The sequence below is a fragment of the Poromitra crassiceps genome (assembly GCF_964638095.1).
Source record: "Poromitra crassiceps genome assembly, chromosome: 4".
In the NCBI taxonomy this organism is placed as follows: Eukaryota; Metazoa; Chordata; class Actinopteri; order Beryciformes; family Melamphaidae; genus Poromitra; species Poromitra crassiceps.
In genome coordinates, this window is record NC_139626.1 from 73,102,428 (window position 1) to 73,119,200 (window position 16,773).

At 41.8% G+C, this 16,773-nt stretch overlaps 1 protein-coding gene across 1 annotated transcript in view; it reads right to left on the reverse strand.

Annotated features, from left to right (window-relative positions):
- dpy30 (dpy-30 histone methyltransferase complex regulatory subunit) overlaps positions 1–16,773 on the reverse strand; it is a 38,207-nt gene that overhangs the window by 8,562 nt on the left and 12,872 nt on the right. Inside the window, exon 3 of the mRNA XM_083635351.1 lies at positions 6,889–6,933. Within this exon, the coding sequence (XP_083491477.1) occupies positions 6,889–6,933 (45 nt within the window). The remainder of the gene's footprint in view (positions 1–6,888; positions 6,934–16,773) is intronic.

Here is a 16,773-nt window from a genome sequence, read left to right on the forward strand (position 1 = left end):
TTACACCGTCACTTAGATTTACTTTGAACTAAAAGGTTTCTCAGCAGTATAAATTCTCATTATGCATCTTCAGTTTTTCTTCAAACTCAAACAACAAGACTTTTCTTAGTCTATTTTTTATGCATCTTCAGTTTTTCCTGTCAAGTAAACAGTTTTGCCAGAAACTCAATTGAATGGTTTCTCTCCTGTATAACTTCTCATGTGTCTCTTCAGAGACTTGTTCAACTGAACTACTTTCCACACATTGAACTTCAACAAACAAAGACGTTTCTTTGTCTATTTTTGAAAAAAAAAAAAAAAATTTTTTTTTTTTTTTTTTCACGATATGAGATTTCATCTCAACGATACATATCGTGACGTTTTACTATCGCGAAATTTCGTGGGACGATATATTGTGACACCCCTAGTGAGAAGTCAGTAAAATAAGGAGAGAGCTGCAGGTGCTTATGCAGAACTAGTGCGCGATTAAGTACACAGTCGGGATGACCCGCTGTGATGAAGAATATAACGAGATTAACAAGGTTGATAGCAAAACACTGTCGCAGCTGCCAGCAGTGGCAGCATCACCTCCAGGCTCCTAGCTAGCCTGACGTCACATGACGCCTTCATGGTCCCTCGTTAAAAGTCTGCAGATGCACGTAACCTCACCTCTCTCTCAAGAAGCGTCACGTGAGTGTGGCGTTTAAGGCCATCTGTCGCTACAAAATAAATAAACGGGGTGTATCATTCATTAGTATTGCTGGACAGACATGTAACTAACTTTGCAACTTTGCTGAGCCATCTTCTATGTGCTGTAACACAGTGCAGTTTCTATTTGACTGGTGTTTCTTTTTTTACATGTTTGGGACAGGCAAATGTCTCAAAATGTTTTATTTTTTGTAAAGATAATTTAATTTCAAATTGTTTTATTTTTTTAAGTTTTAATATATTTTAAATTGTAACATATTTCATGTATTTTAGTCTGTGATATGTGAAACCGTGGTATTTTTGTCCAAGGTTATCATACCGTCAAAAACTCATGCCGGCACATCCCTAGATACCTCTTGTTTATTATATCGCAATCACAATCGCAATCGCAATATTGTCCACCCTAATCGCTAATCGCACCTTTTCCCCAAATCGTGCAGCACTAATTCCGGGACACATTTAGTCTGCCGATAAATTTGTATATTAAGTTTCTAAGGAGGGCCTGAAAAGTGTAGACTCCTGCCTTACAAAACAGGTCACTTGCACTACTCCACCTAGGTTTTTTCATCAGAATCCACATACAATAGTTATATGCAACCTGAAGCTTGGCTCGCTTTTTTGAAGTTCACCCACAGGGGGGCAGTATAAATAGGGGTACAGTAGGCTCTGAAAAGGTTCATCTTTACATCATCAGAACATGAATGGAATTTCCTGACCAGCATGTTAGCCTGCCCATATAGCACACGCCGCTGTCTATACATGTTCTCATCATCAGAAATTTGGTCAGTGATGAAGCGACCCAGATATTTTGTCATTTTGTTTATATCACAAACAGACAGAACATTATCTGACAAATAAAAGGCAGGAAAAGTGAGATCCCCGTCTCCCTTTGTTCTACAGATCATGACAACACTCTTTTTAGCATTGTATTTAACGTCAAATTTGACACCATAAGCAGAACATATATTTAATAACTGTTGGAACCCAGCACTGCTGGGGGCAGTAGCGGAGCGTACACCGGGGCAGAGGGTACGCACGGCCCGGGGCCCACTCCTCAGTGGGCCCCCATCACAATTTTTTTTTTTTTTTCTGCATGCCAGGCCAGGCCTGAGTGTGAGAGCAATTCAATCAATAGACAATAACATTGGTGTGTTTAAAATTAGATATTCCACTAAATATGGCTAAAACAGATTCAAACATGCAAAAAAGGCAAAATTTTCTTCGCCGCCGGCCTTAATTGAAAAAAAAAAAATTTGGGATGGGGGGGCCCCTAAGAGCTTCGCCCCCCCTGGGCTGATAGGGTCGCTCCGCCCCTGGCTGGGGTAAAAGATTGCCAGATCGTCCGCATACATAAGATGGTTTACCAGGGTGTCACCAGTCCTACACAGTCTTAGCTGGACAGATAAGTCATCCATGTACAAATTAAAGACAGCAGGGGAGAGTAACCCCCCCTGCCGGACCCCATTACCAACACCAAAGGGGGTGGAGACTCTATTCCCCCACTTCACCTGCATGCTCTGTTTGGCATACCAGTAAGACAATATACGTATTATACTGCCAGGCACACCCCTTTCACGCAGTTTTAAGAACAGTTTCAAATGATTGACTCGATCAAAGGCCTTGGAGGCATCAATAAAACCAATTAACACAGAAGAATGCTGCCTTCTATACAGTTCAACAGTTTCTTTCAGGGCATATATACACAGATCAGTACTAAGCTTAGCCTTGAAGCCAAACTGATTGTCTGTAGTAGAAATAAAAAGGCTCAACCGATCAAGTAAAATTCTTTCCAGTACTTTGGAAAGCACACTGGCTAGTGCAATGAGCCTATAGTTATCAAGGCTCCCAACCTTACCTGCTTTGTCCTTGATAACAGGCACAAGAGTAACAGACAACAGGGAATCTGGCAATCAGCCATGAGACATAAGGCCCGTGAAACAAATGGCAAGCAGAGCTGCAACCTTAGGGCTAGCTAGTTTAAGATGCTCCGCAGTGATTTGATCTTTTTAACACAGGCTATAATATTATAGGCTGTGTGTGGTAGTTAAAACATAGTTTCAGACAGGCTACTGTCAGCAACCCAACATAAGCAAAAATAATTCAATTGAGCTCTCTGTGCATGTTTGTTGTGTTGAAGCTAAGTATGGAGTCATACTTATGCCAAATATCGAGAGCTCGATCAAACATAAGCACGAGCGTATTATATTGTTTCACAGGCGCAAATACATACTCACACTCGCTCAATCTTACATCCCGCGCGCACAAAGACTGCACAAGGGCGCTCAACAGGCAGCTGTGCGCGAGCAGAGAAAAGCACAGCGAGAGGTAAAGAACGTTACCCGTGTATTTAGTACCAGCGAGCGCACAAGCAGCCACTGTGTGCGCGTGTGCTGCTGCTGCTCTCCCTCCCTCTCTCTCTTTCTCCTCTCACGTGTTGAGTTCTGCGCGCTCGCGTTGGGACTTTTGACAATTGTGGGCGGAGACCAAGGCAGGCCTCTGGCCCTCTTATGATTGGCCACTTTCAGACTCGTCTTGTTGACCCTCCCCCCCTTAAAAAAACAAAACTTTATTGCAGCAAGTACTTTACTTTACTTTATGTCATTTAGCAGACGCTTTTGTCCAAAGCGACTTACAATACAATACAATACAGTGCAGTACAATATAAAATCAAAGAATACACATTATCAGCAACAATACAGAAAAATATATCAAGCAATGAACAAGGTAAAAAACAACAAACACTTATAAAAAGTAACACTTATAAAGACATAGCAAACAATAAGCAAGGTAAACAATCGACAATTGAAAAGTAGCACTTATGAAAAGTCAGATCCGGAAGGGCCAAGATATAGTCCAAATAGGTGAGTCTTTAGTCTACGATGGAAAATGGGCAGTGTTTCAGCTGAACTGACCGAAAGGGGGCAGCTCATTCCACCATTGTGGCGCCAAAGAGGAAAAGAGTCGGGATGTAGATGAGCGACCCCCAGGTCCGCAGATTGATGGAGGGGCTAGACGGACAGGACGGGTGGAGGTACGGAGAGAGCTATGTAATGGTTGGAGCTTAACCATGGATTGTAGATACTAGGGGTGCACCGATCACGTTTTTTGCCACCGATCACCGATTGCCGATCACCTATGAGAAATATCTGCCCAACCGATCATCGACCGATCACCGATTACCGATCACCGATATATATATATATATATATATATATTTATTTATTTATTTTGTAAGCACTAAGCAGCTATAGCAGTCTATTATAGAACAGTTTCCATTTTACATATAGGCCTACATTTCATGCATCAAATTGAAAGTGCAGCACATTTTCTTTTTTTTCTACATCAATATTTTATATTTTGTAGGCTAAAGGAAACCGCCAACATGATTTTTTGTGTGTGAGATAATTGGAGCACAAGACTGTGTTGAACTAAATGGCTAGTAGTAGTCCAGTTCCCTCAGTTCAGTTTATAAAAGAACAAAAATCACTCCACTTCGGGATTTCCATGTTACCAGTTCAATGCAGTTCAGTTCACTCAACAAAAATACTCAATTTTCCGGGATTTCCCTGTTACACAAGAAAAATATCTTCGACCCAAGTTAACTATTTTATCGATTAAGCTAAAGCGGCTAAAGCTAACCGGAGCTATTAACGTTAGGAGGATACACGCAAATATGGATCAAACACGGACTTAACAGCATGCAAATGCCTCGGTAGGCGGGAGGACTGGAGGTAACTTCTCTGCTGAGTCTGCTGTAATCACCAGCTGATGTGTGTGATTCAAAGACGCAAGGGGTTTGTTGACAGTCTGGTGTGGTGTGTGGAGGTGAGTACACTGACAAAAGCAAAGCGTGTGCTTTGCAACACAATGATATAAACGTTAGCGCACAATATGAAAGTTAAACGATAGACATTGAAGACATGAAAATGGGCTGCCTCATGTTTCTCACGTGCAGCATGATCGGCTATGCGATCGGCGACAATAAAGAAATATCTGCAGCAGCAGATCACATATTTGAGGTCAAAATCGGCCGATACAGATTGCGTGCCGATCGATCGGTGCACCCCTAGTAGATACATAGGGGCTGTAGCCTTACACTGGTATCCAGAATACTTTGGGTATTAGGCTACCAGCTTAATCACAATTTTCACAATCACAAACATGCCAGGGGGATTAATGGTTGATAATAATGACGACAAAAAGAATATAAATTGTTATCTTGTAAACACGGACCTCCTCCGACCTTGATGACAGCTTCCATCACAGACAGGAAGCTCGGAGAGTCTGATCTTTATAGTATTATAAAGTTTCTTAAGCACATGCTACAGTTTCTAATTCATACAGTACAGTAGTTAGAAAGCATTTAGATATGTATTCTGTGCACAGCTGCCTGTTGAGCGCCCTTGTGCAGTCTTTGTGCGCGCAGGATGTAAGATTGCACGAGTGTGAGTATGTATTTGCGCGTGTGAAACAATATAATACGCTCGTGCTTATGTTTGATCGAGCTCTCGATATTTGGCATAAGAATGACTCCATAGCTAAGCACTAAATGAGTTAGTACAGTAGCGGGGCGTCTCTCTCCTTTGAGAGAGCCTGCATTTCACTCAGTAGGCTACCCCAAAAGTGAGAGTTTATCAAGCAACATGTTAATTTGCTTTTGACATTGCACGTCCTGCGATGTGACTATCGCACATGCGCACATTGCGATGACGATGTGTAAACGATATATCGTGCAGCCCTAATATCCTCTAGTCCAGTAGTTCCCAAACTGGGGTATGTGTACCCCTAGGGGTACGTGGAGGTACTACAGGGGGTACTTGAGAGAAAGGGGAAAATGGAAAAATTATAGAATAAATCATGAAAATAAATGAAACATTAAAATAAATCTGCCCAGGAGGAACTAATTGCAACTGTTTCACTTCACTTGCTTTTTTGCAATTTTATATTCTTCAAAAGGTGGGTTATCACTAGGGATGGCACGATACCACTTTTTCATGTCCAATACCAATCCGATACCCATAACCTTGACTATCTGCCGATACTGATACAATCCGATCTTTTTTCCTCGCTTATACAACTATACTATAGGGATGGGGATTGTTAATTTGTATTGATATTGATAGCAATTTCGAGTCTGCTTAACGAATCGGGTCCTTATCTATACTACTATCGATACTTTGGTGGAAAGACGAGACGACAATGAATTGTTGAAGTATTTCGTTTTCACACTAAGGTGTGAAAGTATGAGTGGGCCCCAATTCAAATGATTAGGAAATAATGGTTGTATTTTAATTTAAATATTTGCTTTGATTTAAAAAAAAAATTGCATTGCTATTATGTATAACAAACTGTTAGGAAGATAAACAGGTAATTTCCTCTCTATATCAATTTTATATTGCTGTGAAAACACACATTTACTGTGCATTGCAAACAGTTTTTTTCTTTCTTTTTACAGAATACACATTGAATACCCACACTGAATACCCATCATGTAGGCTACATTGATGCATTGTCCTAATATGGATGGACACCATATGGGCTACATGTCATGCCATGTCATGTGTCAGAGTGCAGGACGCAACAAACGACTTTCATCACTGGGATTGCATATTTTTCGATTATTATCAATTTCATTATTATTGTCAACGAACGGGACTTGCGTGCACGATGGATACCTTCGGTTAATGATGATTGACCCAAAACAGCAGGCGCATTTGACGGTGTTCCCTGACAAAGACAGTCCAAGGTACTGCATTTTGGTTTGATCTGATGATGGAGATGTTTGATCCTTGAGAGTGTGTTACCAGTCTTACAAGCAATCACCTTGTGACATAGCTATATGGCATGTCGCTTCAGGTTTATCTTTGACTTTTGTGAAGTGTAGCCATGCTTTTGATCACTTACACGTTCAGCCATGATCCTGAACGAGGGGGGCATATCGCATCACGCGATTCCATCCTTATTCGAAATAAAAGTGTTATTAGACAATCAATGTGTGTGCACTGCATGGACTTGAGTGACAGGGCTATACAGAATGGTTGCTATGGAAACGATACAGCGTCTCGTGTAGTTGGTGTAAGCTTCCAAGTTTCAGAACATTGCAGAGCCGCCACATCAAAAAGCAGCTGCAAGTTTACTTTGGTCTGAACTGGTCTTAACACTCAGACACACACACAAACACATGCACACGCACACACTCACCTGGATGTTGTCTGTCAGGCCATACTCAGCATGAGGGTTCTCCACCTGGGAGAACAGCAGATTGAAACAGCATGAGGTCACAGGTCATGAGTTCACACAAACCTACTGGAATCACTTTAAGTTACATTTAGTTAACAAATTAATATTTGTATTGCATCATAGGACCATAGACTGTATTCTTATCTAATAAAGGCAGGATCGTCTGTATGTATGTCTGTACTTCACCGGTCTCGAGAAGCGTTCGTCGGATCGACCTCAAACTCAGGGAGTGTGCTTGGGGGGTGGAGGGGGGTAGATAGTGCAGTGCCGAATTTGGTGCAATTTTGACACAATCTTAACTCATTCACCGCCAAAGACGTCTTTGACGTGTTATCAGGAATAGCCATCCACGCCAAAGACGTGTTTGACGTGTTTTTGTTTTTATTAGTGCAGCGCGTAGTTCAAACACTTCCCCAGCCTGTGACATGTTATCAGGTCCCTAGCCACAAAGCCAAGCCGACAACACGCGATCAAACACATACCGCAGCTGTTGTTTTGAAATGAGCAGGAGGAAAAACAGAAAACAGAGAAACGCGCTTCCTTGTGAAGTTGTGCAGAGAGGAGAAACGCCATTGAAACGCCCCTCGGCGCGCTGCACGAGCTGATCGGCTTGTTGCAGGGCAGCGGACATCGATCGTTCGCGGTAGTCAAACCCGTGACCAACATGATCGATCCTGGTCCCTCGACCCCGTTCCTGTGTCCCAGCCCGAAAGAGACGAGACGGAGTCACAACTGTGTGAGTTGGAGGAGAACAGCAGCCTCGCCACAGAAATGGCTTTCACACAGAGCGAAGCAGCACGGCCACTTTCCTGTCGAGGGCGAGGAAGACTGGATTCCAATGCGACAGGACCCGGATGATCTCGCGGTAAGGAGTGTGTGTGTGTGTGTGTGTGTGTGTGTGTGTGTGTGTGTGTGAGAGAGACTACACTGATCTCTGCATTCTATTCTATGATCACACTCACTCACACTGAGTAAACTGTATTGTTGAATGTAAAAAAAAGCACTTCATGTATATATATATATATATATATATATATATATATATATTTATTTTTTTCATTTGTGTCATAACGAATAATATTTACATGTCTGATGTCAATACAGTTCAAAATAAAAGAATTGAGAGCGAGTTCTGCCTGAGATTGTGTGATTTACAAAAATGCCATTTTCTGCAATTTATCTTCTCAGAGAGACCTTTTTGGTGAAAACAGGGTGTATATAAATGGCTATAAGTAGAGTACAGAACATGCTAAAAGCTCACTTTTTTTCCCCTGGTGAACCCAGAGATGTACATCTTCATTTTGAGGTATTGCAAATCACTTTGGTGCTAATAGATAATTTACTGTGGGTCTTGAAAGATGACCAACAATTATGAAAATCTTTGGCCTGTGCTAAATATTGGCAGTCCTAAACTGGCCATGAATGAGTTAATAAATGTGAGGCAAATGTTGCCAACTTTGACGCTTTTATCACAAAATGAATGTGACCCTACCCTCTGGCAATAAAAAACGTGAAAGTGAACTGTGACAAACAGCGGTCAGGTAGGCGAAATGTGTTCACTCACTCAGTCACCACTGTTGCACTGTCAATGGTTTGTTGTGACTTCTGCAACGTAGCGTTAAGTTGATGCGCTAATGCAGCTTGTAGGCTAATGCATATCTCTCTAGTCTGTCTGTCAGTGTTTGCTTATAGCTAACCTAGCTAGCTGCAAAATTACACTAGCATTTAGCAACTTGTGGAGACCAGGCAGAAAAAAATAAGACTGGGTCATTGCATGCCTGATGGATGGGACATGACAGACAGATAGATGGAGATAGATAGATACAGTAGATAGATAGATAGATAGATAGATAGATAGATAGATAGATAGTAGGGATGCACACAATTAATCGAAACTCGATTAATTGCTTGTTAAGGATTTACTCGAGCAAAGAAAAATTACTCGATCAAAACAAAACATAAAAGCAACGCATTAAATGGTGTTTTCAAATAATTTTTCAATGATCCTCCAGAGGGCGCAATGATATCACTCTAACAGACTGTGTTAGCGTGTATGCGAGGCTCTGTGTTTGTCCCCTCAAGAGTTGCCGTACAATAGGAAGTGGGATGTTGTTGACCATAGAGCTGGTGTGTGCTAATACTAGGAGCTAACTGAGAATGAATGTGGAAAAGTGTTATAACGTTACAGCCTGACTCTCGTTTATTGTTTTAACAAAGTGTAAGTAATAGGCGGACCCGGGCACTCGGCTACATCACTATAGCCCTTTTCAGACAAGTCATAAGATGCTGTTCAAGTAGAACAGTGTTCATTCGGATAAATTGGCTCGCCTGGAGTAACCTCGCGTCACAATCTGCGTGGGTAAGTGAGCCCCTGCGGCCGTGACGGGGATTCTGGGCAAATGTTGACATGTCTAAAAAGTTATGCCTCCACGTTTTTATGTGTTTCATAGCGTATGCTATGCAATGCTGTGAGAAATATACAATACGTTGCTGCTGCATAAATAAACGTTTTATTGAGGAAAAAAACGCATTTGGTATGGTTTGGATTATTTTATTTTTTTATTACAATTAATCGATTGATTGATTGTTAACGTTACCAATGATCGAGTTTGGAGTTTGCGGAAAATGTGCATCCCTAATAGATAGATAGATAGTAGAGCCATATGAAATCCGCGTTAACAGAATCGCAGACGGAATCACGGAATTTACCAATAAAAATGGAATCTACTGTAAAATGTGGAATACTGCAAAATTTGCCATAATTGGGTTGAAATTCAATATATAATGTTAATAAGGTGACGTCTCACACACTCTCTCCCTCACACGCGGCTATACAGTGGACTCTGTCACTCTGCAGTAACGTAACTATAGTTAACGAGTGCATTAACAAGCGCATTCCAAGCATTCCAGCAATAGCGGTGAAGTAGCGTATAACGTTAGCGTTAGATGTCAGCTGTGAATGATTCTGCATCGTTAGACCTTCTCCCTATTCTATTTAATTCTGTTATGTTGTTCGTTTAAAACGTTAGCATAACGTTAACTACTTGCAGACTGTCTTGATCACGTTAGCTCAATTGACTGTTTAGCTAAATACTTTGTAGACACAGTTATCACTATCAGTGTTGATGTTACTTGCCTTCCTAGTCAAGCCTTCCGACTGTAGTGATGGCAACAGGGAATGAAAGACGAAAAATATCCACTTTTGCACATGATGGACAAGCTGGAAAAGTTTCAATTGTGGCTGTGTATTCTTATTCAGCTGACACTTGCCGTTTTTACACAATTTCTTCTTTCTCTAGACTCACGTTGACTCGTTCAAGTTAGCAAAGATAAACACCACCACTTCCTGTTATAACTTTCAAAATAAAATAGTATTTGAAGCATCTTCTTATGTTTGAAGTGAATGTTTTGTTTACAGTTGTTTTTTCTTTACATGAAGTACATAATGAGAAGCTTAAAAGCACGTTACAAACATAAAAATTATATAGAATGTTTTGTACAGTCATCTACTGTATTTCTGACTTGAATCACTTGTTAAAAATAGTGCACTGTTATGTAAATTCATTGTTATATCTTATTAAATTGTGGACATTTATTCATCCCCACATATTAGACATTATTTCTGATGGTAAAATGAGCGTAAAAAGCAAAACACAGAATTCAGAACAATTAAAATGGAAAAAACTGAATTTGGGGAAAAATAAAATGGAATTTGGAAAAAAATAAAACGGATTTCATATGGCTCTAATAGATAGATAGATACTAGATAGATAGATAGATAGATAGATAGATAGATAGATAGATAGATAGATAGATAGATAGATAGATAGACTCAGAGAGGAAATTAGCTATATTCACATTTGGTGGTGGTGCACAAAAAAGACGCAATAACAGGAAAACACAAACAATAACAAGGCCCACAAATGCATTGACAATAATAAACAAGACAACTAATCTTAATTTAAATCTTAATCGAAGATTACTTAATCGAATTTAAATCGAAACCGAGATTTGAAACAACGCAATTACGGTAGATTAATCGCAAAGGCTGCGATTTGACGATTTAACATTATAAATGTGAAATGACTGCATGTAGGTACACGTGACGTGACGTCGTTACGCAGCAGCAGCACGCCGTAGTAGATGTGACGTATGTTTACGCAGCACGCAGTATCAAACGTGCCTGGATGGAGGAGAAAGGAGAAAGCATTAGCTGCAGTCTGCAGAATATAGCTAGCTAGCGAGCCGATTAGCGAACTTTACAAAAGTTGACACATTATTCACTCTGACTGGATTTTTTATGACTGGATTCTCTACAATGGAAGGGCAGCTATCTAACAAGACTCGGAAGTGTAATGGCTTCAGCCGAACAAGAACAAGAAGCAGCCGCCGGATGATTTAGCACCGAAGAAAGGCTGGAACTACCGGTACTTTGGATTCAGAGCATCGGTTAGTGACCAAAAGACAGTGTTATGCAAGCGCGGTGCATAACCACCGACAACGCTTCAAACGTCATAAAAGCTATGGAGATGGACAGATGGATCACAGACTACACCTCGCCATCGGTACGTTATTTGGCCTAGCAGCTGGGGCTAGCAAGTTAACTTTACTAACGCTAGCTGTCTCCCTAAGGAGATAGCTCATTTAGCTAGTAAAGTTAGCTTGCTAGCCCTAACTGGCTAGCTCACGTTACATGTTCTGGTTATCTTCCTACATTCTCAGTCTGACTCTGCCTGAATGCAGTACTTGTATTGTAATGTTAGCTTGGTAAGCCTACAGTAATGTCTAAATGCGCCTCTTTACCTCCCCCAATATATTATATAGCTAATATATTGTCAGTCTGGGAAATAGTATTCTGTAGTAGCTAATGTCCTCTCTCCCAGCGTTCTGCTCTCTCCCTCCCCATCTCTCCTCCCTACTTTCTCTCCCTCCTACATCATCATTATTAGTATAATTAGTTCCAATCTTAAAAATGCAATACAGCTACAGTATGTAGTACTTATAGAATAATTTGGTTAATTATTTTGTTTTTCAGAAAAGTTGCGAACAAGCTACATAAGTGCAGAGAATGTGCCACAAATCAAGGCCCGGGTGAAGAGAGAGATGGAACAAGTGCAGGTGGCACTAAAGGTAACCTGCATTAATTCTCTCCTTTCTCCTCATCCTCCCCCGCTCTCCCCTTCCTTTCCTTGCAAAATAGGGCTTCACTGAAACACTGCTTGTGTATATAGGCTGCCCTGTGCCCCGTATTTGATGTGCGAATGAATGTGTGTGCTGTGAATTGCATGAATGTGAAACTTAACAGTTGTGTCTGTGTTGTGTCTGTGTTTTGCAGGAGAAGAGGGCTGCCATCACCCCCAGATGCTGCTGCTGTGCCTCAAAGTGCAGCACAGGAAGGAGGCAGGCCATCGGCTGCAAAAAAGGCCAAGCGATCCTTGGGCAGTTACTTCAAGAGCTGCGGCGATGCTGGTGCTTTTTGTTTTGTTTTTATTGTTAAAGACTTAAAACTTGAGTTGTGTCCTCAGACTGAGACCCTAACCCTACACAGAGAGAATTGCAGCTGTTGTTTAAAAGCAAATAAATGTTGCTGGAAGGAATTCTTATCCAAGTTCTCATCCTTGCATTATAATATAGAGCAGTTTGTTGATTGTGATGTTTGAATGTGGTAGGCAAATGCTCCATTGTGTTTTACATTTATTACAGTTAATATTGCACTCAAACTTGAATTTAAAAAAAAATCGAAATTAAATCGAAATCGCAATATCGGTCTGAAAAATCGAAATTAGATTTTTTACCCAAATCGTTCAGCCCTAAAGACAACATTTAGTCTATCAGACTCAGTCAAGGTTTAGTTAACTCATTCATGGCCAGTTTAGGACTGCCAATATTTAGCACAGGCCAAAGATTTTCATAATTGTTGGTCATCTTTCAAGACCCACAGTAAATTATCTATTAGCACCAAAGTGATTTGCAATACCTCAAAATGAAGATGTATGTCTCTGGGTTCACCAGGAAAAAAAAAGTGAGCTTTTAGCATGTTCTGTACTCTACTTATAGCCATTTATATACACCCTGTTTTCACCAAAAAGGTCTCTCTGAGAAGACAAACAGGAGAAAAGGCCATTTTTGTAAAGCACACAATCTCAGGCAGAACTCGCTCTCAATTCTTTTATTTTGAACTGTATTGACATCAGACATGTAAATATTATTCGTTATGACACAAAAGACAACAAAAAAAAATATATATATATATATATATATACATGAAGTGCTTTTTTTACATTCAACAATACAGTTTACTCAGTGTGAGTGTGCAGACAGACACACAGACAGACAGACAGACAGACAGACAGACAGACAGACAGACAGACACAGACACACACACACACACACACACAGAGAGAGAGTTCTGTCCACAGCTGCTGCTGGATCGCACCTCCTTCCCCCGCAAATTAGCATAGGAGGGGAACACCCATCTGGTCTGAGATCAGCGTCTAGCCTCCTCTGCCTCTGCTGCATCGTTTTCCTCCTCTCGTTCGGGCTGGGACGAATGCTGCGACACAGGAACGGGTCCGGCTTGGCTTTGGGACCAGGCGCTGGAACCGGATCGATCATGTTCGTCACGGGTTTGACTACCGCGAACAAATCAATCCAGGTTCGCCCTGCAGCAAGGCGACCAGTGCAGCGCGCCGAGGGGTGTTTCAATGGCGTTTCTCCTCTGCACAAGGAAGCGCGTTTCTCTGTTTATCCTCCTGCTCATTTCAAACAACAGCTGCGGTATGTGTTTGATCGCGTGTTGTCGGCTCGTCTTTGAGGCTAGGGACCTGATAACATGTCACAGGCTGGGGAAGTGTTTGAACTACGCGCTGCACTAATAAAAACAAAAACACGTCAAACACGTCTTTGGCGTGGATGGCTATTCCTGATAACACGTCATAGACGTCTTTGGCGGTGAATGAGTTAAAAGTCTGGAGTAGGCTACTGCATGATGGAAAGCAATGGATTGACATTGACTAAATAGCTATTGATTAAATATTAACACGTTCACTGCCGTTGACGAGATATCTCGTCTTAAAAAAAAAACGGTTGACTGCCGTTGACGAGATATCTCGTCTTAAAAAAAACATTTTTTTTTTTGACGGTGGGACGTCGATTAACCCCTTTTACATCTCCTATGAAAATATTGGAGCCACCGAACGTGTACAACCCATTCCACCGACCCACTAAGTGGCGACAGTGCTCTCCAGACTAGAAAAAGCCGAGCCAAAACTGCAGGGGAACGCGCGATGAAACCATTCTCATACTGTAAAATGGATTGGCGAAAACGCTTTCGGTGGGGGATTGCAAATTTGCATAATAGATTATGGGTGCAACACACTTTGAAACACGCAGCATAAATAAGACCAGAATCGCAAAAGCTTCATCAAAGCTCTCAAGCGAAACCCCAAGAAACGAGCGAGCCCATCCAGACTTGCCCAGCGGCCGCCAGCAGACAGGAGCAGCAGCAGCAGCAGCAGAAACGAGCTTGTGACACGCCCGCTGCAGCCAAGAAGAACACACACGGAGGGAGGAGTTTGAAGGAGAGGGGGGTTTCCTGCTGTTATGGAGGAAATTACTGTTCAAAACTATTGTTTAGATGTCTGACGTCTTACTGATGCCAAAAATGAATGGTTAAAGTGACTGTTCTATCGAATTTCACAAAAAGCTATTTATCTCAGCTTAAATTTTCAGACGCTGAAACCATGCTGTATTCAAGTGCTAATGCCTACATAACTACTAACTCTACAAACTAACTCTTTTAGACAGAGAAAGCACACATTCTATTAGTTCTTTTGAGATATTTTGTGTTCACAAAATCTTAGCAGAAAAGAATCCTCGGGTCTTGAAAGATGAGCCAGAATCCTCAAAAAAAACCTTTGGCAGAAGCTACCTACAGTAAAAAAAAAACGGCTGGCAGTGAATGTGTTAAATAAAAAATGTTGGGCATACTGGGCAATCTGGATGCACATTGCTCATTAAAGCTGCATAGCTTCAGCTATGTTTTTGTGTTCAAATAAGTGTTATATATTGACTTGAAACCCCCAACCCCCCACTGTCCTCTATCTCTCTCCTGTAGTCCTGCAGGCAGGGCGGACGTATCTCTGCAACCGTAACTCGTAGAGACTCACGGATACATATACCGTAAATTCCGGACTATAAGCCGCGGCTTTTTCCCCGTTTTTTGGCCCTGCGGCTTATATAACGGTGCGGCTTATCTATGGATTTTTTCAGAAAAAAAAAAAAAAATACAAATAAAATCTCTCTTTTTTAGCACTCTTTCTAACTATAAATCCACTTCTGTTTTAATTTCCTCTCTTGCCCTCTTTTCACCACACCGCGGACACTGTGTGCACTGTAAAAATAAACAAAGGTGGTGTTGTGTTATGTTGTTTTGTTGAAATGTTACGGTAATACGGTAAATGGGAGCTTCCTCAAACAGCCATCTCTTTCCCGACAATCCCCTCTGTGCGTGACCCCTTACATATGGTAATTACGGTAAGCAAACGGCCACTCGGCCAACAACTCCCTCCCCCGACTACCAGGAGAAAATCACAAACTTCGGCGAATTCACACAAAGGAAGATCAAGGAATATTCCATCGAACCGGAGCAGATCATAAATATGGATGAAGTGCCTTTGACGTTCGACCTGCCACTCACTCGGACTGTTAACAAGAAAGGTGAATCGTCGATCACATTGAGAACCACTGGGCACGAGAGAACGAATTTCACTTGTGTTCTGGCCTGCTCTGCATCTGGAGTAAAGCTGCCGCCAATGGTGATTTTTAAGCGGATTACGATGCCGAAAGAGAAAATTCCCAGTGGGATATGCCTCAGAGTCAACAAGAAAGGGTGGATGATGGAAAGTGTCATGAAGGAGTGGCTGGCTGAGTGCTACGTCAAGCGCCCTGGAGGATTCTTTCACCAAAAAAAAGCTTTGCTCGTTCTCGACAGCATGAGGGCTCATATAACAGATTCCGTGAAAGCAGCCATCAAGACCACAAACTCCATTCGGGTTCCGAAAGGCTGGACTGCTGCGTGATGATGACGCCGGCACAGCTGGGCGCCTTCAGAGGCTGTTCGATTCCGACACCGACAGTGACGAAGAGGAGTTCCTTGGTTTTGAGAGTGACAACGAAGGAGAGAGGAGAGTGGTTGACGAAGCCACCCTGAACCTGTTCGTTTCCGACACTGAAGTTGAGGACTTTGCTGGTTTCAGTACGGAGGAAGAAGAGGAAGACGAGGATTAGTGACTTGACTTTGACTCTGACTCTGTTTTTGACGCTGCACCTTCACCTAAAAGATGAAGACAAGGATTATGGTACCTGGTTTGATTGTTGACAGCACCTTTTGTTGAAATGTTAATAAATGGGAGCTTCCCCAAACAGCCATCTCTTTCCCGACATTCCTCTCTGTGCACGAACCCTTACATATGGTAATTAAACATCAAAACACCCGCGGCTTATAGTCCGGTGCGGCTTATATATGTAAAAAACAGTCAATTTTGCTGCTGCGGCTTATATACCGGTGCGCCTTATAGTCCGGAATTTACGGTAGTCCTTTACAGGGATCGCGATCTGACCTTCTGTTTCCAAGAAAATGTCAACTTTTCTCTGATTGGATAGTTTGAGGTCGGTGCCAATTTTGATCCAATCAGAGAAGACAAAGACAAAGCCCCGGTACAGCTTCAGATTGTAGTGGGAGCACTGAGGTGTCAGGTGTGACTGTGTGGGATGGCAAATGGCCAGGTAGGAGGGCCCCTTTGCAGAATCTTGCTTAGGGCCCCTGGGAGGTCAGGACCGGCACTG